We start from the raw sequence: 23,519 nt of genomic DNA on the forward strand, positions 1-23,519 counted from the left end.
TTAGTCTACTTCTGTATCCTTCCCTTCAAGGCTCAGGGGTCCAAAATTATCTTCTGTGTCTGTGTCAATTGGTTTCCCTTTTCTTTGTTGAAGAGGGTCTGTGCAGTCCTTCTGCCTAGTCCGCCATCTTGCGGGAACCTCTGGTTGTCAGTTTCTTTCCTGAGGATATAAGCACATCATTTTGCTAGAAAGTACTATTTTGGGAAGAGAATATCTAAAAATGACTTGACATCCCCCCCCCCTTTTAAAAAATAAATATAAGCAATAATAATTGGGGGGAAAAGTGGGTTTTAAAAAGAGGCTTCAGGCTGTATGCCATGGTTAGACTCCTAGAACTTGTCTCTTCTGCCCTCTTCAAATCCTTTGTCCTATTTATAGGGCTGCTGGTGAGCCTCAGTGGGAGAAACACCGAGCATAGTCTTCTATTCCCATGAAATATCCCCTGATTGTGTTCTTCCAGATATAATGACTTCTCCTGATTGTTCCTCCATAGCTTATCCTCAGATGACATGAATCAGGAGGAGAAATGTGGCAGAAGAATGTACCAGGGAAAGGGACTGTGAAGGAAGTGAGATGAGATGGCAGAGAGATCCCAGGAACCCCTCTTCAATCATTTATCAGAAATAGGGGAAATGACCTAGTCTTCTGTGTTCCAAAGCTTTCCAGAGTTATTCCTACTGGCCTCCCTGGTGACCCTTGAGTGGCTCATTAACTATTAAATAAATGAATCCCCACTGTTACTCACCCTGGAGTCAGGTACTTAGAATTGTCCCTGTGAGAATCAGCTTGGTTACAAATTAGTTCAGCAACCTAGAGCATCTATCTTAGTAAGTTTTGATTGGAGATTCATATTGGAAACAACTTGTGTTTTCTCTAGCCACAACAGCTTTGCTCTGCTCAGCACTCACATTGAGTTCTTGTTGAACTTCAACACCAGCTCCTAGAGAAGATAAGTATGTATTATTATTTATGTCACTGGGGAGCTCCATTGACAGCTTCCTGAAGAAATTCGGGGTAGTCTTTATTTTGACTCAGACCATCCCAAGTGTAATCTTCAGATTTGGTGAAAATTCATCAGGTCCTATGTACATGATGTGATCAGAAAAAAAATAAGAGATGAAGGCTTCAATTTATTTGTAAATTATTATTGTTTTTAAGTTTTAGTGATAGAAGATGCTTTTGAAATCTTCATCAAACCCAGCCCCTCCATGTAGAGAATTTTCCTCCCCTAATTTTCAAAAGTCCTTCATTCTCTTCCTCTCAGCACCTCTAATCTCAAATAAAAAACATCCCACAAACAAAAAACACAGAGCTTAGTGCTGTGGGTTTGTCTAAATTTAGATTTATCACCCAACCCTGAATTTGACAGGGCTGGAAACCATGAAAGTCTAGGAACATTGTTGAAGGATACCACCATGATTTGTCAGGGATCTTGGTTGGCTCAGCATCCTGCAGAAGGTGGGGCTTCAGAACTGCATGTACTTTCCATGTGATCCCCAGGGGTTCAGGAGAAAATTGCACCGCTCCCCTAGAGCTGATGTTATTTATGCCGAACCGTAGTGTAAGAGGCAGAGCCCTAGGAAGGATTAGACTTTTCGTAGTGTGTTATTATAACCCCATGGCCCTTGGGAAATTCTTTATGGGTGCCTTTCCTCATTAACCAGACTTTTCCATTGTGCCTTTGTTATTGTCATAAACGCTGAGGTTCTGCCTGAAATTTGGCCTAGTTTCCAGACTGCACAGCAGTGTGAACATGGTCTAATTTTTAGCCCTAATAAACAAAGCAGCTCAGCATGCAGTAAGCTGACCAAAGACTATCATTTAATTTAGAAAATGACCCTGAACAAGCCAGTACTCATACCAACTTAGAGAGAGGCCCCTTTTGATCACCTAAGGCTTCTAATGCTATAGACTGGGGTAGGTCAATGTGCCAATGCTTAGAACTGATTTCCCAGATGCCAGATCTGGAAGGAGAGGACATAGAAGAACTCTGGCAAAGTGGAAATAGAAAACTAAAAAAATTATTTGGGATGTCCTATGAAATCCCACTAGAATGCAACCTTTGATTTATTCTTTTTTCTCCTTTGCATGTATTCTTTTTATTTTCCCTCTTATCTCCCTGAAGAAGGCATGTACTAGGTTTTTTTTTTTCCCCTGTCTCTCTCTTATTTTAAAAGTATTTTCAGTTCTACTCTAGAAGTCACATAAGGAAAGTTAACAAATTGTTTGGAGTGGCCTAAAAGTCTTTATATGTTGCATGCATCTAAATACCCTGGAGGAAAAATTATTAGTGTGATTAAATTAATCTCAGAGGGAAATTTAATTTGTTCCCCTGGTAAATGTCCAAAATTAGTTCCTTGCAGATAAGTTACTTTTTGCAGACCATTTACTGGCTGTAGAACAATCTTTCAGAGGTGGGAACAGTAAACCAAGACCTAAAGATGGGAAAGAGACCAAAGTCCATGGCAGTGTCAGATGGATTTGCTCTGGGAGTGCCAGGGAAGGCGATTGAGACATGAAAGTTTCCTAGACACTATCTGCATTTCTGAGTGCAGATGGGAAGTGAAGCTCCCGAGACAAGCCTGGTGATGCTCTCCCTAGATTGATAGAACTGAAAGTGACTCCTCTAGCTGATTTAATTAATGGGAGTCTTCACTGTGCTTAAGTTTAGAGAAGCTTTTCTCTTCACCAGGACAAAGAAAGTTCTATGAGAGGCAGTGAGTTCCTCAAGCAAGAGGGAGTCTAGAGACTTCTTGTTTTTGGTTCATTTCTCAGGAAGCACACACAATTTGAGACTCAATTAAACATTGGTTTTATGGATAAATCTTGCAACTAACTAAGCTTCCTTACAGTTTCCTCATCTGTAAAATGGTGGTGAAGTAATGCCAGTTCATTTAACTTTTTGAAGTTATTTGAGCTGTTTTTGTTTTGTATGTATAGTACTCAGCACAGTGTTTGGCACATGTAAGGAGCCAGTACCTCTTAGCTGGTGTTACTGTATGTTTTAATTTGACACAGAGACATCATTACACAGAAAGTCATAAATCCTGCCCAAATCTTTGTGACACATGGGACATACTTATTTCCTGTGACCATAACCATGTTTAGTCCAGCAGTCTTCAAACTTTTTTGAGTGTACCCTTACTTTAGAAAAGAAAATCTTCTCTCTTTGAAATATGTAAATGTATATATTTACAAGAATATATATGTTGTTGTTGTTGTTATGTGCCATCGAGTCGGACCCGACTCATAGCAACCCCTCCTTGGGTTTCCAAGGCAGTATCACTACGGAAGTAGATTGCCCCATCTTCCTTCCCGAGGAGTGGCTGGTGGGTTTGAACTGCCAGCCTTCTGGTTAGCAGTCAAGTGCCTTAGACACTACGCTACCAGAGCTCCCAAGAATATATATAGTAACAGTCAATATGTGCATTGAACATTAGTAAATCTTAGCTTTTAAATATTGGTTTATATATATGTTCTTCTTCTTTTTTTTTTCCCCTGACAGCCCAAAGGATTGTTTTGGGCACCCCATGGGGGATATGTAGTGTACTAGTGTGGTCAGATGGGTAATACTAAAATTGCAACTTAGAAAGTCAATCAAGCAGGCTTCCTAAGGGAGTCTTGACAGACAAGGCTGTCCTGCTCAATAGCACACTGTTTCCTTCACAGCATTGATCACTTTCTTAAGTTGTATCTTGTTTACAACTTTATTGTCTGCTTATCCTGCCTCTTACCCTATAAAATGCAAGTTATATGCTGGTAAGGACTTTGCTTATTCATATCTGCACCCTTGGTTCATAGGCATATGTCCATAGTGAACCTCTGAATGCATGTAAGTTTAGCCTGCCATGATTCATTCTTTAAGGGAAACAGAGCTGAAGTAATGTTTCTGAAAAACCTAAACTACTTGCTTATCAGTACTCTTACTGCCTGACACATAGAATAAACTTAACAAATATAAGTTAAATGAATGAACGAATGTGGGGGGATATGTGCCTTCTACTCTTTCCCTTCCTGGGAATGATTTTTGTTCATAGCTGGGAGCTCAAGTTCAGGAGACTGTTATGTTGATGATGGTGGTGGTGATGGTGATTAGGATGATGATAAGGATTGTGGCCAGCATTTATTGAGGGCTCAGTGAATTGACTCTTCACAAGAGTGTTCAAGTAGGGTGCTAACATCTCGTCTTTCTATTCTTTCCAACCATGAATGGTTGGAGATACACACTGGGCAAACTTTGACTAGTACTGAGGAACTGTGGTTCTGCCTGGTATCAGTGAGGCGCCAGACACCCACTCTCCACACCCATTTGCCCCCTATATGCATTCTTTTGGGATCTTTGCATAAACATGGGTGTTTCACATATTTCCTAAGTGGTGCAAATGCCTTTTGGCCACTTCCTTCTTTTAAGCAAGTGGTTTATGAGCACAGTCTCTTTTTGATTTTTGTTTTATGGTTTAGAAGTAATCTCTCCTTTAGGAGCCAGGATTATTTCTTTCTCTGGAATCCATTGTACCATCACAATACTATATCTGCCTCCTCCTGTGGTAAGAAAGCTAGGCTCTTTTTTTCATTGAGTTCCTGACAGTTACTTTTTATAGCTATAATGAGATTAAAATGTTTCATCAAATGTGGAAAGATCATTTGATAGTGCTGAAACTGTGGTAATCATTGCAAAAGCTCTGGGGGTTTGGTCTGTGGGATTTACAGACGCAGGCAATGTCCCTGGTGAACCTCTGAATGCATTTAAATTTAGCCTGCCATGATTCATTCTTTAAGAGAAACAGAGATAAAGTAACGTTTCTATATAAAAAAATAAACTTCTTGCTTATAAGTACTTCTACTGGTATCTGGTTGGTTGGAAGTTAAAGAAAAACCAACTTAAGTTGATTTTATAAAAATAAATTATATCCTCATACAACTAAATAGGCCAAGGTGGAGCTGGCTCAGGAGAGGCTTGGTCCAGTTTCTTTCTCTGCATTTCTCAGCCTTGCCTCTTCTGTGCAGGTTTTCTTCTTGGTAGTCTCCCCACTCATGGTCCCAAATGCTACTACTGACCCATAGGCTACTTGTTTCCAAGTTAGAATCCAGTAGGACAGAGAAAGTCTACTTCTCCAAAACTTCAAATTCCCAGAATAGCTATGGTCATGTGCCTATCCTTGAATTCAAAATTGTGATTAGGAGCATGGGCCTTGTAGCTGGCTTGAGCTAATCTGGGCCTGACTTTGGGCAATGGATGGGAATTGAATCCACCAAACCATAGAAGTGGAGCACTGAGGGAAAGTAGAAAATAGTCAAACATCAGTTACATCTGGTATTCAAACCAAACCAAACCACACATATTGCCATTTAGTTGATTCTGAGTCATACTGACCCTACAGGACAGAGAAGAACTACCCCATAGGGTATGCAAGGGTGTAAATCTTTATGGAAGCAGACTGCCTCATTTTTCTGCTGTGGGCAGCTGGTGGGTTTGAACCAATGGCCTTTTGGTCAGCAGCCAAATCCTTTAACCACTACACTATCACATTTTTAAAAAATATTAGGGTAATTTCCATTTCTGGTTTTGTAGCCATTAGTAATGTGCAATTATTGTTTTTGGCTTTCTGCCTTCTGGGCACATGATGACTCAATGAGTTGTCAGTATTTGTGTTGGAGCATTTACTTGGTCATGTAACACTTGTCTGAGTTTTCTCTTTCCCTCTAGCACTGTAACTGGAAGTGTTTGAGACACTGGCTGTTCCATTACATTACTATGATGAACAGAATCTTCCTCAAGCCTCAAGGTGGACATGTAGCATGAGCAAGAAATAAACTTTCTGTGTTAACCCATGAAGATTTTGGAGTTGTTACTTATAGTTGATAGACTGTGTAATAACCCAGTTTATCCTTCCTGGTACATTGGATTTCCTAAATCCCCCTGGATTATTTGGAAGTCAAAGAAAACAAAATCTTATATTTGCATAATTCTTTCAACATGCAAAAATACTTTCACATCTATGATTTCATCTCCTCTCCACGATAGTCCTGTAAATGTACAACCAACCAATTGCCCTTGAGTTGATTCCAACTCATGGCAAAGCCATGTGCTGCAGAGTAGAATTGTGTACCATAGAGTCTTCATGGCCATGACCTTTAGGAAACAGATCCTCCAGTCTTTTCTTCTGAGGAGTCTCTAGGTGGGTTTGAACCACCAACTTTTAGGTTAGGAGTCAAATACTTAATCATTTGTGCATTAGCTCCTTTTGCTCCTTTTTGGAAAAGTTGAGACCAACTCTCCAAATACACTGTTTACTAATTTAACAATGTTTGTTATTTTCTATTTGCTTTGTTTTCATAGGGAATGTGCTTACACAATAGAGTCTCATTATAAAAAATAATGCTCAACATTTTATTAATATTTTATGTTAGCCAATTTAAAAAAAAAATATTTTCTTTGAGGAATTTGTCATTTAGTAAAATAACAGAAGTCTTCTTTACACCCATCAAACAGTCAGTGCTGAAAATTTAAAGAATTTTGGCCACTACTACCTCTGATGGAAAATTAAATTAAGGGAGTGGTTATCTACATTATTTGTTTGTCTTTAGCTTTGTTAGCAACATAGAGAATCACTCTTGAGAGCAAGTGAAAGGGAATAAAAAGAAACTGTAATCATAAGCCGGACAATAGATGACCAGGCTTTAGTGAGGGGGCTGACTAAAGAGGGAGAGGAGACATACAGTATTTCCCTTGGTAAAAAAAATTGGTAACAGGCTAGAGATACAGAGTGGAAGAGAGAGTGAGGACCGGTTACTTTGAAAGCACATTAGACTGTAGTGGTGATGAGCAGCTCTGGTAGTGTAGTGCCTAAGGCACTTGACTGCTAACCAGAAGGCTGGCAGTTCAAACCCACCAGCCACTCCTCAGAAAGAAGATGAGGCAATCTACTTCCATAGTAATACTGCCTCGGAAACCCAAGGAGGGGTTGCTATGAGTCCAAGAGACTCGACGGCAGTGAGTTTGGTTTGGTTTTTGTTTAGTGGTGATGAGGGCGGGTTCTGGGAACAGAGGGCCTGGATTCAAATCCTGGCTGTACCACTTATGACTATGTAACCTCATATGAATTACTTAATCTTACTAAATCTCAATATCCCTTCCATAGAATGGTTATTATGGTACCTATTATTTATTTCACAAGGATGTTGTGAGGATAGTATGAGCAATGGAATGGAAAACTCTTAAAATCATGTACATAGTCAGAACTTGATAAATATCAGCAATTATTATTATCATTATTATTCTATCTCTTTGCCTCTGCCACTACCATGGTCCACTCTGCTCATCACCTCTTGCCTGGACTAATTCAGAGATCTTCTCACATCTATTCTTGTATCAGCTCCAACTGGTTTTCCACTTTGTAGCAAGATGATCTTTTAAAGCCTTTAAATAATTTTCCCTTCACTAGTTTTACAATAAAGACTGAAATCCTTAGTATAGACTTCAAGGAACCCATCTCTCTAGCCCCAGTTGTACTGGCCCTTATAGTCCAGCAACATAGTCTGCTTTTAGATCCCTAAATGTGCCCCATTCTGCCCTACCTCAGGGCATTTGTAATAATATATGTTAGGAGGGCAATGCTTTTCCTCTTCTTGCTGTTGCCTTGCAGATGCAGGGCTCTCCACTGATGTGATACTTCTTTCTCCACTACTCTACTCACTCTGTCCCATAGAGGTGAAGTCATTTACCTGCTGGGCCAACCTTGAATGAACAACTGGGCCTGCTAAGCTCAGCTCTGCCCTTCCTCTTCTCAGGAGTGAACTGCTTACAGGGAGTAGGTGATCTCTGATTCTCTTCCAGGAGCAAGCTCTTCCCTCTCCATAGGAGGCCTGCCTGGTCCAGCATTGCCTGTGACTTTGTGGTTACGTCCATCTGGCCATGGATTCAGTTAACCTGCCCACTTGGGTAACAAACCAAAGTCATGGTCTTTAGTCTGGCTTCTTTCAGTACCAAATATGCTATATAGCTTCTCCAGTTGCCACCCTCCTTTCTTTTTCTTTTTTAAGCTCGATATGTTCAAAACCTATGAGGAATAGTATCCTCTGTCTAAACCATGTTCCTTACTACCTATTTTCTAGTCATCCTTCAAGTCCTTAGACTAAGGAGTGTTTTTCTGTTCTATGCTCCCAGAGCACCCAAATTTCTCTAATACAACTTTTAGCTACTTATTCATGGTCTTTCTTCCCAGCTATATTGCAAGTTTCACATCTTTATTATTCACTGCTTAGTATACAAATATGTGGTTGGGTGCATGTTAAACTCTCAAGCATTTTTCAGATGAATGAATGAAAAAAGAAATTGGTCATGGGAAAAAGGAAAACTCATCTTTTTTGGTGGCATGTATTTAACTGGGTAAGATGTGACTATACAAAGGAATAAATGTGGCACTTGCCTGCTAACCAGACGGCTGGCGGTTCAAACCCACCAGCCACTCCTCGGAAGGAAGGTTGGGCAATCCTACTTCCATAGTGATACTGCCTCGGAAACCCAAGGAGGGGTCGCTATGAGTCGGGGCCGACTCGACGGCACATAACAACAACAACAACAACAAATATGTAAGTTATCAACGTCAAGAATAAAATAACTTCCATCTTCCTATTTAAAAACTAGAAAATTACCAGTGCCTTCTGGGTATTTCTCCTCCTAGAGGTAACCACTGTCTTTATTTTTTGTGTTATTTATTCTTTTTTTCTTTTTGTTTTTCAAATTGATATATAATTCATACACTATAAAATTTACCCCTTTAAAGTATACAATTCAATGGTTTTTAGTGTAGTCACCAAGTTGTGCAATCATCATCACTACGTAATTCCAGAACATTTTCATAACTCCAAGACGTCATTAGCAGTCATTTCTCATTTTCTCTTCCTCCCATCCCAGCCTTTGGGAACTGCTAACTTACTTTCAGTTTCTATTGATTTGCATGTTCTGGCCATTTCTGATAAATGGAATCATACATTATGTGGCTTCTTGTATCTGGCTTCTTTCACTCAGCATACTATTTTTAAAGTTCATATATGCTGTTGCATGTATTAGCACTCCATTCTTTTTTTTTTTTTTTCTTTTATTGTGATTTGGGGGAAGATTTACAGAGCAAATTCACTTTCCATACAGCAGTTCACATATACTTTGTCTCATGTCATTGACCACAGTTTACCACAAGCAACAGCTCCCCTCCCACTTCTTCCCCATAGTTACCTCTTCCCAGTGTCCATCCCTCCATACACTCCTGCCCCCTAGGCTGTCTCCCTGTGCATAAGCAGCTCTTCTTTCTCCCATGATTGTTCTCTCCAAAGTGTGTATCAACTTGAGGTAAATGTTTAACTCACATGCCTGTATTTTGTTTGGCTGGAAACCACAGGTGTGGGTTCAATTCCAGACCTGAAGAGCAGCTAGGGGCCATGGTCTCAGTGGTTCCACCAGGCTCTATCGGACCAGCAAACCTGGTCCCCACCTTTTTTTTTCTTTCTCCAAATGATTTTGAGTTTTGTTCCACATTGCTCTCCCTCTCTATCCAGGATCTCATACATAGATCCCCTTCCAAGTGGATGACAGTGGTAGCCGGGCACCATCTAGTTCTTCTGGTCTCATAGTTGTATAGGCTGCAGATTGGATTGTGTACCAGTCTCTAGGACTAATTGTTTCCATGAATTTTGGCTTTCTTCATTCTTCTTTGCTCTTGACAAGAAGAGACCCATTGTTGCATCTAGGTGGCAGCTTGCTAGCTTTTAAGATCCTAGTCGCTACTTGCCAAAGTAGGAGGTGGAACAATGTTTTGTATAGTATGTTAGGGCAATTGAGCTTGATGTCCCCTGCAACTATGGTCCCAAGCCCACAGGTTCAACTACTCAGTCCCTCTGGGTAGCTGGCTGTGACCAAGCAGTGAACACAACCTTGCCCCTTGTCAGCTCTACTATACACCTGGGAATTCTGATCATTCACATGAATTTATAGGACCATTGTCTGCCAACCCTATATATATTCTTGGATACACTCCCCATTTCATAGACATACCTAATCATTTAGCCTGTCCACCCATCTATCCATCATATACCCATGTTTGCCTTCACTGACAACACAGTACTGTATGTGCAAAATGGTTCATATTTGTTGTCTGTACCTCCCATGTACCTCTTTATGTCTTTCTCATCCTCAATGCTTCCATATTGGTCACTCATATTTGGTACATTGCCCTTCTCTTCACCCAAATCAATACTTATCTCCATCTATCTAACAGCATTCCCTCCCCTCCCCTCCCACCCCTGGTAACCAACAAAGAAAATGTCCTTCACTAGATAAACCTTTTCTTAACTTTTACAATAATGGACTAATACAATATTTGTCCTTTTGTGATTGACTTATTTCACTCAGCATAATGTCCTCCAAGTTCATCCACGTTATGTGGTGTTTTGCAGATTCTACATTATTCTTTAGCGTTGCATAGTATTCCATTGTGTGTATGTACCATAGTTTGGTTATCCATTCCTCAGTTGATGGACATCTAGGTTGTTTCCATGTTTTGGCTATTGTAAATAGTGCTGCGATGAACATGGGTGTGCACATATCTGTTCTTGTCATGGCTCTCACTTCTTTAGGGTATATATCTAGTAATGGAATGGCTGGGTCAAATGGTATTTCTAATTCCAACTTTTGGAGGAATCGCCATTCTGCTTTCCACAATGGTTTTACCATTTTATAGCCCCACCAGCAGTGTATGAGAGTCCCAATCTCTCCACAACCTCGCCAGCATTTGTTATTTTCTGTCTTGTTGAACTTTGCTACTAGTGTTGGAGCAAGATGGTACCTCATTATTGTTTTGATTTGCATCTCTCTAATAGCTAAAGATCGTGAGCATTTCTTCATATGTTTGTTTGCTGCTTGAATATCCTCCTTGGTGAAGTGTCCATTCATCTCTTCTGCCCATTTTTTAATTGGATTGTTTGTCACTCCATTCTTTTTTATGGCTGAATAATATTGCATGGTATGAATATATACATTAGCTATTCATTTGTTGATCAAAATTTTGGTTACTTACACTTTTTGCCTATTGTCAATAATGCTCAGTTTTAGCTTTGTTGATTTTTAGTTGGTGGCTGTATAAATGAGTAATGTGAATGAATTAAGAGTTAAAATGTTATATAGTGTACTAAATCATAAAAGTCAAACTAAGTTAAAGAAGTGAATTTTTTGACTCTCATATATAGATAGCAACTAATTCTGAGTATATGATAGCATTATGCTGGGTTTTGATAGTGTAGTAACAGGTAGAACCTTGTGGGTTTGAATAGTCAGTAATGGAGGTGGCTTGATCACACCATGGGGACTAGTCAGAGAGGTTCAAAGCAAATCAAGTGAACATCTGAATCTTGAAGTCAAGTTCAGAAAGGAACTTAGATGATGAGCCATATTATAGAAATCTTTGAAGTGGATAAAACTTGATACTCAAAAAGCATATTAAACTTTCTTAAATAATCACCAGAGAACACAGGAGTTGAGAACCAAATTGGAAAGGGCACAGAATAATGTGGTCAGAAAGGGCACATATGCAAATCTGTTGAGAAACAAATATTGGATCAGGAAGTTTCTGGGGGTTTACATGGAAAAGTAGTGTTAGGAGCATAATGGTAAATATCTTCTATACTGCATCGAGGAATGAATTGTACTAAAGTTCAAGTATAAGCCAATAGGCTGGCTCAACTAAACGCTTAATATTAACATGACTGCTTTAAACTCTTGCCAATACTCACATCTTTGGACAGGACAGTCAAAATGGAAACATTCTTTCCTTTTGATTGAAAAACAAACAAAAGTAGATGAGTCTTTCCCAGAAGGGAAGCCCTTCATCCTCATCCTCAGTCAAAGATGTGAGGGTTTGCATCATCTCTGATAAGTCACAACGGAGAAAGGAGAACAAATACAACCTTTGTTGTATGTCAAGTTAGGGAAATAGGAGAAAATTGTCACAGTCCTCATTTGACATTATCCATTTAACTCACAAAATTGGCTCATTAGCTATTGCCTTAGTTCTCTAGTGTTGCTATAACAGCAATACTACAAGAGGATGGGTTTAACTAACAGTACTTTCTTCTCTCACAGTTTAGGATGCTAGAAGTCCAGGCTCTGGGGGAAGGTCCTTGTCTCCTTTCAAGGTCTGTGGGCCCGGTGTTCCCTCAAGATCTACAAGTGGCTTGGCATCATTTGTCCCCTGGGTCTAAGAAGTTCTTAGTTCATGGGCTTTGAGTTGAAAGAACATGCTCAGCTTTTCTTTCTTGGTGGTGGTCAGGTCCCTCCCTCTCTGTTCCCTTCTCTCTCCTCTTATCTATTGTAAGATAAATAGGTGATGTAGGTCACACCCCAGGACTGTGACTTGAGTAAGTGCATTTCATCCCACCCAAATCCTCTTACAGCTGATTGGCTGATCATATCACATTACATCATGGAGATGATTACATCACTACGTAACTGCCAAACCACTGAGAATCATGGCCCAGCCACATTGCCATGTATTTTTTGGGACACATTTCAATCCATGACATCTATATAAAATATAATTTTGTAGGAGAGTTTCTTTATAATTTCTGCCATGATTTTGACTGTTCCAGCATATGTATCTATTCGTTTTGCAAACTTAATCTCTATTTTAGTTTCAACTTGAAAGGAAAAGTATAAAAAAGAATTAGGAACATGTTACCCTTTTAATTAATTGCTTTTTCTCCCTTTCCTCTTCCCTGTTATCTTCCCCAAGTCCCTTCCTTAGAAAAACATGTCATCGTTGACAGTTCCCATGGCTTTCCCTGACACCTTAACTCTTGATTAGAGAAATGAAAGAATGATAAAAAAAAAAAAAAAACCCTCAAATTATTTGCTGTCAAGTCAATTCCAACTCATAGCGACCCTATGGGACAGAGTAGAACAATCCCATAGGGTTTCCAAGATTGTAAATCTTTATGGAATCAGATTGTCTCATCTTTCTCCCATGCAGTGGCTGGTGGGTTTGAAAGAGTGACTTTTTGGTTAGCAGCCAAATGCTTTAACCACTGTGCAACCAGAGTTCTGACATCTTCCTTACTCTCCCACAACTCACCACACAGAGCTGGGGACCTTGGTTCCTGATAAATCTTAAAGACGCTGGTATAACAAATAATTGGTATTTTCTTCAAAAAAAAAGAAATTGATTACTAGGATCAGTGTAGGTTCACTTAAAATAAGCCACATAAAACTAACCAAATTTCAAAAATACTGGAAAGAAATGTTCTGGGAATGTTAATTCTGAATTTCAACATGACCTATCACAAACCCTCTTATACTATCTGTGATTAAGACTCATGGAAGTGCAATTAGATGGATTGGGAAGTGATTAATTAAAACATATGAATAAATGTTAACATTAATCTGTAGGAAGATCTCTGGTTGTTTGCCATAGGTTATGCTCCCTCTCCTTTTTTTTTTTTTTTTTTTTTTTACTGTTCTTTTTAATGTATTGTTCTATAGCTTCGAAGGAATATATAAAAAGTATGGATTTGAAATTTGCTAATGAGACAAAGCTGGGAAGAATATTAAATACTTTAAATAGTACACAAAAGATTAAATATATTGTTTTCGTTAGGTTGTTATACTAAAAATATATGAAAGGACCTATACATTGATATTAAAAGAAATCAACTGTAAAGGTTTAGGAAGGAGGAGACCTGATGTGGTAGTGATTTATGTAGAAATGAGCTAGGGATTTTAGTTGATCAAAACTCAATATCAATAAACAGTAAGTTATGGTTACCAAAAAAGTTAATGGAATGTTAGGACAAGTTAATGTAATAGTCTAGAATATAGAATTTTAAATTGTACTTGGGCTTATCAAAGCAGACCTGTCATTTGTGCTTGGTTCTGGGCATTTTTAAGAGAGATGCAGAGTACTTGAGATGGAGTCTGAAGAAATGTCTATAAAATAAGTCTTGGAGAGTGGCTGAGGGACTTGGGATGTCTGGCTCTTAGTGGAGATATTGGGGAGTCATATAAGTAGTCTTCAAATATTTGAAGGATGTCAACATGGAAAATGTTTAGACTTGATCCAAGGGGCCCTAGAGATGGGATTAGCACATGGGAGGAAGTTAGAGGGAGGCAGATTTGGCTTTCTCAAAATAAAGACCTTTCTAGCAATTTTTATTCTGAAATGGGAATGGCTGTCTTGAAAGATGATCAGCTTCCCATCACAAGACACCTTCAAAGACAGACCTATGGGCTGGTTGTTGTAGTTATCTAGAGGGGTCATGTTTTAGGAAAGTAGACCATGAGAGCCCTGAAATACCTTCTGATTTCATGGACCCCAGCATACACCTCAGTGCCTGCATACAGTGGGTACTTAAGCAATAAGTGATGAATGAATGCATAAGTCTTTGAAATATAGACATTGCGTATCTCAAAGGCAACCTTTTGCAGACGATACATATTTTAGTCATGAGTGATTTCATGGCAATGAACAGTAACTTCTGCTAGTATGAAGAACAGGCCATCCTGGGAAAAAGAGGGCTTTGGTTTATACACAAAAAACACAGAGTTTTAAATTTCCTTGATAACTGCCTTAACTTTCTTGCTCTAGCAAAATTCATGCTTAGCATTGTAAGCTATTTCTGATAATAAGCAATGCCCCAAACTAACATGATGCTCTTTCTTTTTCAGGATAATCGCATCCACACATCCAAGTACAACATTCTCACCTTCTTGCCAATTAATTTATTTGAACAGTTCCAACGGGTGGCAAATGCCTATTTCCTTTTCCTTCTGATTTTACAGGTAATTTCTTAATTAGGTTCTATTTCTTCATAATCTGTTTGCTAAAAGCATCCTATGTTTTGAAAAAGTAAGCTAGTTTATTTAACTTAAATGCTCATGATTAGGTAAAATTATCCATATCAGATTTTGAAGGCTATTATTGCTGTTTCTCTTGACAAATGTGGGAGGGCTATGAGTGGGTAAAAGCTAGTACATTCATCATTTTAAACACTGAGGTCATTTTGAAATGTGGCCTTGCACTCTATTTGAACCAAACCAGAGGTTAATAATGAATGTTCATAGCCTCCCTCCTTTCTTTATCTCCTCTTACACTGACAGTGTGGAATTGCCAGAATTGAAGCAGAGTCTAGCTGAGTGGGCTGTGGGACGTAATTTGGCAAATTTCATTTTCATCTAAGAACAGTGACACATTTTATGTGTATATATAAAAATAAATGATGTATGCTATGTGCTATTGCACAGTAGGGTGACTATTTTTACAGTTAGTTTTTAGCAGCTAATTGATGTTTAATAACCTTTTTTTTTTTTTTTAACCTATCTGACTAAAATTAGTGCCTTTTCTTGTATTTTGGGGGAAGAAAAAGGCATAAGTAGAAATCAAAACATACACCCACATATATACATACACACTTCATGTTAGCCAGTTATTTACCTAGTATTTATTTTGCAGTATTTATTTTAATTTGATTAAATCAAATAAAATTTGATTTAATTTAATCAACTGATAGATTCAGAATGTGCTAGGCTCTGTGTTAGTTGTAGGAGGAAAGAAGACGGCCTGGATATGTGTAGTCTAGATTAATGGCTTTGAGTACTATTTTTTCTTTAACTGTATGATTATTAATATTGAAAATCTTTTGATTATAAGTGCCAGAAACTTAAGTTAAGCAAAAAGTGCATACATTTAGGGACATATTTCGTTTTATATATGGCTGGATTCATAGGCAAACTATGTTTTCAGGATGTGCCTTCTCTTTGCTGCTTTCCTTTGTGTTGGTCTCACTGGAAGGCCCTCTCTACCTGGTGGTCCCTGGCAACTTCAGACATATCTTTCTAGCTCCAACTCATAAATGAAAGTAAGAAAGAGAGATAGAAACACACACACACACACACACACAGACAAAGAAAGAGAGAGACAGGAACAGAGAGCATACCACTCCAGCAATAGTAATAGTCCTGGGATTAGCTCTGCTTGGACAATGCTGAGTTACATCCTAATCCCTGATCTAATCACTATGCATTAATGGCATGATTGACATGAACTACACCACATGTCTAAACCTGGAGCAAAGGTGAATTGGACCATGAAAATTATATGAGCAAAAAGTAGAGGATTGATGATTTCCTAAGGAAAATATGAACATACAGGTATATGTCACTTAACAACCATCTGGGCAACATTCTACTGCAAATAATCCCCAGTCTCATAAGGTTGTTTGTTTTTTAAGAGAAAGCAGCACGCCTTTTGTTTATTTTTCCCTGTGCCTAAGGCATTTGCCTGCTAACCGGAAGGCTGGTGGTTCAAACCCACCAGCCACTCCTCGGAAGGAAGGTTGGGTAATCTAGTTCCGTAGTAATACCACCTCGGAAACTCAAGGAGGGGTCGCTATGAGTTGGGTCTGACTCGACAGCAAATAACAACAACAACAATGTTTTTTAAAACCGCAAACCCACAGTGGGTTAAAGGCAGGTGAGGCAGGGGACATATCTCTGGATGTGGGCTTTTGGACTTTGTCCAGTGGGCAGGTGGATGTGGCAGCAGGGGGACTGTGGGGCCCGAGCTGCTCCTGCTGCTCAGGTAGGTAGAGCGTTGGGTGGGGCTGGGTGTGCTCTGCACCCTCCTTGCTCACTTCCTCTCATTCTGCTCCCATTGCTGTCCCCTAAGCCTGCTTCTGCCACTGCCCGTTCCTCTGGACTCTGCCAGCAACAGCAGCAGCAGCTGCAGGAGCAGCAGTGATGGCAGCAGTGGCGGTGAGGAGGATGGAAGCAGGCTCCCGTAAGGTTTTAATATGATGTTTGTACAACATCCAAATCACATAAGGTCCTTTTGTAAAGATGGTATTGTGGACATTAAGTGATGCATACCTGTAGTTGATAAGAATCGAATGCTGAATAGACAGAAAAACAATGAGTGTACATCTCACTATTATAGAAGACTCCTAGAATACAAGATTTCTTTCTACTCTTCTAACCTCCATGAAATTACTTTTGATTTCTTCATATAACTCTTACAGCATTCTAGAGTTTTGAGCTCATTCCTCTAATGGCTTTCTTATTTATGGTCAAGAGCTCTTGTCCACAGATGTTTATGTCTGGAAGGGACCTTTGGGATGATTTAGTCCAATTTCCTTTCTTTACTGTTGAAGAAATTAGATTCATAGATTAGGTGATGTGTAAAGTTTTCATAACAAGTTAATGATGTGAACAAAACTAGAATATAACTCTTCTTCCAACAGCCCAGTGTTTTGCTGCAATCTCAGAGGCTTATGAATTGATGTTTTTAAATTTTATGTGAAATTTATTATATAAAATTGATTTAATTTAGAGCTGACCTCATATATATCTCTACCTCATACTTATCTGCCTTGGTGACCTTAAAGCAGCTTCAAATTGAACCCCCTTTAAAAACCATCTGCTTAGAGAGTTACGTCAACTGTTACCATGTCTGTCATAGGTTTGGAGATAGACCATGTCTGTCATAGGCTTTGGAGATATAATTGCAAGGGAATAGGTTTAGAAGTCAAACAGATCTACATTCAAATTTTAGCATTGTGTGTTCTTGGCTCAGTTGCTTAACCTCTCAGTTACTTCATGTGTAAAATGGGAAAATGATACTAAGTGTTGTGGCATTTCCTTTTGGGAACCATTTGCAATATATTCTATGTTGTGCACTGTGGATGCTGTTTACATAGAATAAAAACCCTGTGGGTTTTTACAAAACAATACTGGTACAAAGTCTAACTCAAGGAACTTTTCAGATGATCAAATTACATGATTTAAGTAAAGTACCTAGCCCAGTGTTTGGCACAAGTTGGATTTCCAGAGAATCTCTCTTTTGAAGTTGGTTAGGAGAACTGGTGAAATTGTTAGAAGTCGAGATGATAACTGAGAGAGACAAGGGATGTTTAACATTATCCTCTGTGAAAGATTTCAAGTAGTTTATTCCTCAACTTGTTATAAAAATTTTATTTTTTGTTAGCTACTCTGAAAACTGGTTCAATGATATTTCCATTCTGCATCTTGTAGCTGAATGCAAATATGTGCATTATTAAAAGTCATTCTGCATTTGTCCAAATGACTAAGTATAACCTCATTTATTTGTGCCACATCTATAAAATTAAATAATAGAATATGGAAGATATATCATAACTTTAAAAGCTCTAAACTATTTAAAATATTTATTTCAGTTGATTCCAGAAATCTCCTCCTTGACCTGGTTTACCACCATTGTACCTTTGGTCCTAGTGATAACCATGACAGCAGTCAAAGATGCCACAGATGACTATGTGAGTATTTGCTCTTGAGCACTGCTGAAGTCTCAATGCTAAGTGTGGCTTCTTAGTAACAGAAAATGGAGATCTATCAGAAGTTTTTGGATGAAGCTCTTTTGATCAATACCATAAAACTCCTTTGCTATTTATTTGATGATTAATCCAGGTATCTGAGAGCCACAGTATGTTTAATCTAAAAGCAAGAGATTTTTAATAATTAGTCTCATTCCTTCATTTTACAGATGAGGAAATTAACTCTCTTAAAGAGCTAATGATTTGCTTATGACCATACAGCCAATTAGATAAGACCAGAATTGGAACACAAATCTATATTCACCCAGTGAATTATTGTTTATCCTATATTTGTCTTTGCCTAAGTTTTGGAAATTGGTAGCTATTACACACTCATCCTCTGCTCTGTATGCCAGGAGTTACAAAAACAAATGCCTTTAAGCCTCAGGGAACTAATGTAAATAAATGAAGTAGAAGACAATAGAGAATTTTGAAGACTGTATCCCCCAAAGGAGGGTATCCAAATTTAAAATTGAAAACAGAGTCTTGGGAAAACCAAATGTTCTAGATCCATACTAGTTATATCCACACCCTCTGTGATTGTATGGGCCCTATCTTCAATAACTACCCATATGACATAACTTACGTGTTTATATTCCCATCCCAGGCATCTCCTTTGAGCTTCATACGCATATTTCCTATTGTTTATTTTTTAATTTATCTGTATTTTTTTATTTAAAGTAGGCTTCTTGTAGACATCATATAATTGGATCATGCTTTCCTTCCTTTTTCTCTTTCTTTCTTTTAAAATCCAATCTGGAAAATCTCTGGCTTTTAATTGGAGTGTTTAGACCATTTACATTTAATTTCACTATTAGTATTAAGTTTAAAACTTTCATCTTTTATTTTCTTTCTATATGTCTTATCTATTCTTTGTTCCTGTTTTCCTGCCTTCTTTTAGATTAATTGAGTATTTTTTGTGACTCCATTTTATCTTTGTTTTTGGTTTAATAGGTATAATTCTGTGTGTGTATATGATTTCTCTAGGGTTTACAATATGCATCTAAAATTTATCATAGTCTACCTGGGGCAATCTGGCTTCAGAAAACTGGCCCTTAATCATCATGACTCTTTGTGCTAAACTACAAGGGGAATGCAAAAATGAAACACAGACCCTGAAGTTTAAAAAAAAAAAAAAAAGAAACTTCAACTTAAAATCAAGTAGGGGGAGATTAAACATGTATGCAAGTAAGAATAATGTTAAATGAAAAAGTTGTAAAGATAATATAAGAGAAACAAACTGTTTTGGTTATTTGCAAGAGGGAGATAAACCTCAGTGGTTGGATTGGTAAGGGATGGGAGGTATAAGGGAAAAAATTAGGGAAAGCTTCGTGGGGAAAGTGGTAACCTAGTTCTGCTAAGAGTGGTTGAGTATAGGAAATTCACATAGAGAGATTTGTACTTATCAAGTTGGTTCATATGATTCTTCCTGATAGCTGTTCTATGTAAAAATTTTTGATAAATCAACAGTGTGTTGCAACTTATTTGCAACATTTGGTTCTGTTATCCATAAGGTTGCAAGGAGTCAGAGCTGACTTGATGGCAACTAACAACAAGAGCAAAATATTTGTCTTCATATCCTACATCTCTATGAACATAGAATATAACTCTTATTCTTAATAAAATGGCTAACTTATTTCATGGTACATATTGAGACTATTGATGCGTGGTACACTTTTAAAGTTGGATTTTTAACAAACACACAGGATCTTATTCACACTGATGAATATGCCAATTTCAAGTTGGATATTCCTGAAATTTACCCATTTCTATGAGGTTGCCATTGTTCAAGGTACTTTGGGAGTTCCTTTTATAGAATTGCCTTCATAGTCAGTTTACAAGACACAGAAGAAAAGCAATCTCACAACTTCATGTTAATAGATCTTTTGAAACAGAAGCTATTTCTCAGCTCAATCACAAACATTATTCACCAGATCTAGTTTCTAAAGATAGCTTTTATGTGTTTCAACATAAGATAGGAGCTCTGGTGGTGTAGTACCTAAGGTACTTGACTGCTAACCAGAAGGCTGGCAGTTCAAACCCAACAGCCACTCTTGGAAGGAAGATTGGGTATATTTTTGTAATGATAGTGCCTTGGAAACCCAAAGAGGGGTCGCTATTAGTTGGATTCTACTCAACAGCAGTGAGTTTGAGTTTCATGCCTTTTCAAAGAAGAAAGAGTTCCATCCTCAAAGGATGAAGGATATTGCAAAGAATGGCTGTGGGCTCCAAAGTAATTCTAGGGGAAGATATTTCAACAAAGATTTGAGCAGTGGCATGTTTGGAGTAAATCTGGGGCTTCTCCACGTTATCTGATCTTTCAGGAAGATAGTACTTATTTTGATGCATTAGTTCCTTCATATTGGCTTTGAAGGTCTTATTTGTTATAGTAATACTTCATCAAGAGTAACATGGTAGAAAAAACATGGACTTTGGAGAAAGATACCTTAACCTACCATGTACTAGCATTGTGGCATGAAGCAAGCTACTTAATTTCTCCAAACCTTTCTTTGTTCAATAATATTAGCACTGTTATTAATACAACATGAGATGATGTATATAAATCACTTGGCTCAAATGGGTACACAGTAAATGCTAGTCCTCTACTCCTTTCTTATCCTGGTGCAGTTACCCTCTAAGACTTCATATGTATTTCTAGAGTAGATAGAAATTGACAAGAAGAGCCAGCCCGGATCCAAAACTACTGTTTCTAGTCCTTTCAGACTCCATCTACTCCTGTACCAAGACCTCTTGCAAAGCCTGTATGGAAATGGAAGTGGCCTTTTATAGAGGCCCAGAGAATGGGCTGCTCAGCTTTTAGGGGATGAGCTTATGGGTCCTTTTCTGTGATGTCCTGAAGGTCAATTCCAGGGACTATTTTTAGGTTAGGTATAGACATGATTAAACACATACACCTTCTTTTGTCTCTGCTACTTTAAGTTAATGCTTGGATATACTTTTATTTTTGTGATAATAAGTGCCTGTTCAATATACCATCCATTTTTATCAGGCCTAATCTTGGTGAGAAACCTGTCCCATATAAATGGGTAAGGACTTTAGAAAGTTTGGTAATAAAAAGACCATTCATAAAGGGTGTAGACAAGTGTTCTGGTTACCAAGTGCTGCTCTGACAAGAAATATACCACATATGGGATGGCCTTCACAATTCTTACAATTTGGAGGCTTTAAGTCCAAATTCAAGTGCCAGGCTCTAGGGGCTTTGTGAAAGCCCCTCAACCTTGGGGTCCAGCTCTGCTTCTGCTTCTGGTCCATTGGAGCTAGAGGCATTTCTTCACTCAGACAGCTGCTGGCTGTTGAAGTGAAAAACCCAAGGTTGACAAGTAAAAAGGCACAGTCCCGATGTTATCAAACCACATGGCAGGCCATTAATTCAAGTCCATTATAAGTCCCAAGGTCAGCAGAGCATGGCAGGCTGCTCAACGAAAACATGGCTACGTGCAGGGTCCGAGCGTGACCATTCCCAAGTCTTCTCCTTATATACAGGAAGCAGATCACATCCCAAAGACAGCCACTCAGCTGCTTGTGATAGATCCCATCATGGAGTTGATTGCCAGTCTCCTTATGGGGAATAGATATCACAAGCTGCCTAGCCACTCAACCAGGCCCAGCTGAGTTGACACACAAACATAATGACCACAACAAGAAAGCATGTGAAGCTTCTAGGATAGGAATATGAGTGGCAATATTGCTTCTGAGCCTCAAGACTAAAGAGCGAAAGCAGATACTAGACCTGGAGCTCTAGCTGAGGGCTGCTTGACATCAACAGGGTCTTTCTGTAGAGGAAGCAGTTGCTGCTAACCCAGCTAGAAAGAAGCCAGATAATAAATATCCCACTTCACTCTCTTTGGGTCTTCTCATTTTTTGCCAGTACTACCCATTGGCCAAGCCCAACCAGAAGCCAGGGAGTACACATGAGCTTACTACTTACCAGAGCACATGGCAGAAAGGGGAAGGATGGGAAGTGGATATGGGGGAACAAACAGAGAATATCCAACATCCCCACCTAATCGTGCACTCAGATAAAATAATGTTTCCATTCCTATTGCTCTATTTGGTGGGGAGGAGTTTGCATGTTCATGGGAGAGGTGACTTACTCCTTAATCAATATTGTAACTATTTTCATGTTAATAAATGCTAACATCCTTGTTTTCTTCTTCTTTTTTTTTCCCCCTGATAATATCCATTAACTTAGACCTAGCATTCTGTGTGATCGTATGTACTAGGCATGTTGCTGTTGTTATGTGCCACTGAATTGATTCTGACTCATCACAATCCTATAGGACAAAGTAGAACAACCCCAATGGGTTTCCTAGGCTGTGATCTTAACAGAAGCAGATCACCAGATCTTTCTACCACAGAGCAGCTGGTTGGTTCAAACTATCAATCTTTTAGTTAGTAGCCAAGTGCTTAACCATTGCACCACTAGGGTTCCTTTGCACCAGGCATAGAATAATAGAAAGATTAGAATGAGTTTGGGAAGGGTGCAGAAAATGGAAAGAGCTGGTTGAAGCACTATATGTATGTAATATTGATATAACATTTTAAATTAAAAAAAAAAAGAAAGAAAGGAAAAAGCATGGTCTTGATGATTACAACCTATAAAATTGAAGCTTCAAATCTCCTGATGTTACCTACTTTTCGTCTGTGAATTTAGGCTAGTTTGCTGAAATAACACCTTACTTCTACTTTAACCTATTATTATCTGATTTTGACAGCTCATGTATAGAAACTTATTTGAATGGATGGTAATTATGAGTCTGGTAGAGGGCTCATACTATTTGTATTCTTTGAAGCAATATAAGATGTTTATATTACTGCAGTATACAATATAAGCAATAAGGTCACTTAGGCATAAAAACGCAAATCCAAGTGCGGTTCAGTATTGTATTTTGATTTTTGTTTTAATGCTCAGTATTTCAGAAGATCACTGTTAACAATTAAAACTTCTAGGAAATAAAAAATGCATGTTGTTACAAGTAATAGCTTGACTTCAAAGAAATCCCAAAAACAGAATGAATGATGTTCCAATGAAGTATTAAGGACATATGTACGAGAAACGGATGCCCCCATCCTAGTTGAGGACATCAAAATCAATGTATGTTTCTCTCTGG

At 38.5% G+C, this 23,519-nt stretch overlaps 1 protein-coding gene across 1 annotated transcript in view; it reads left to right on the forward strand.

Annotated features, from left to right (window-relative positions):
• ATP8B4 (ATPase phospholipid transporting 8B4 (putative)) overlaps positions 1–23,519 on the forward strand; it is a 347,934-nt gene that overhangs the window by 59,511 nt on the left and 264,904 nt on the right. The window contains exons 4-5 of the mRNA XM_007935307.1: positions 14,711–14,824; positions 18,232–18,330. Of these exons, the coding sequence (XP_007933498.1) occupies positions 14,711–14,824; positions 18,232–18,330 (213 nt within the window). The remainder of the gene's footprint in view (positions 1–14,710; positions 14,825–18,231; positions 18,331–23,519) is intronic.

This window comes from Orycteropus afer, unplaced genomic scaffold (genome assembly GCF_000298275.1).
Source record: "Orycteropus afer afer isolate SDZICR_OR568_19922 unplaced genomic scaffold, OryAfe1.0 scaffold00026, whole genome shotgun sequence".
Taxonomy (NCBI): Eukaryota; Metazoa; Chordata; class Mammalia; order Tubulidentata; family Orycteropodidae; genus Orycteropus; species Orycteropus afer.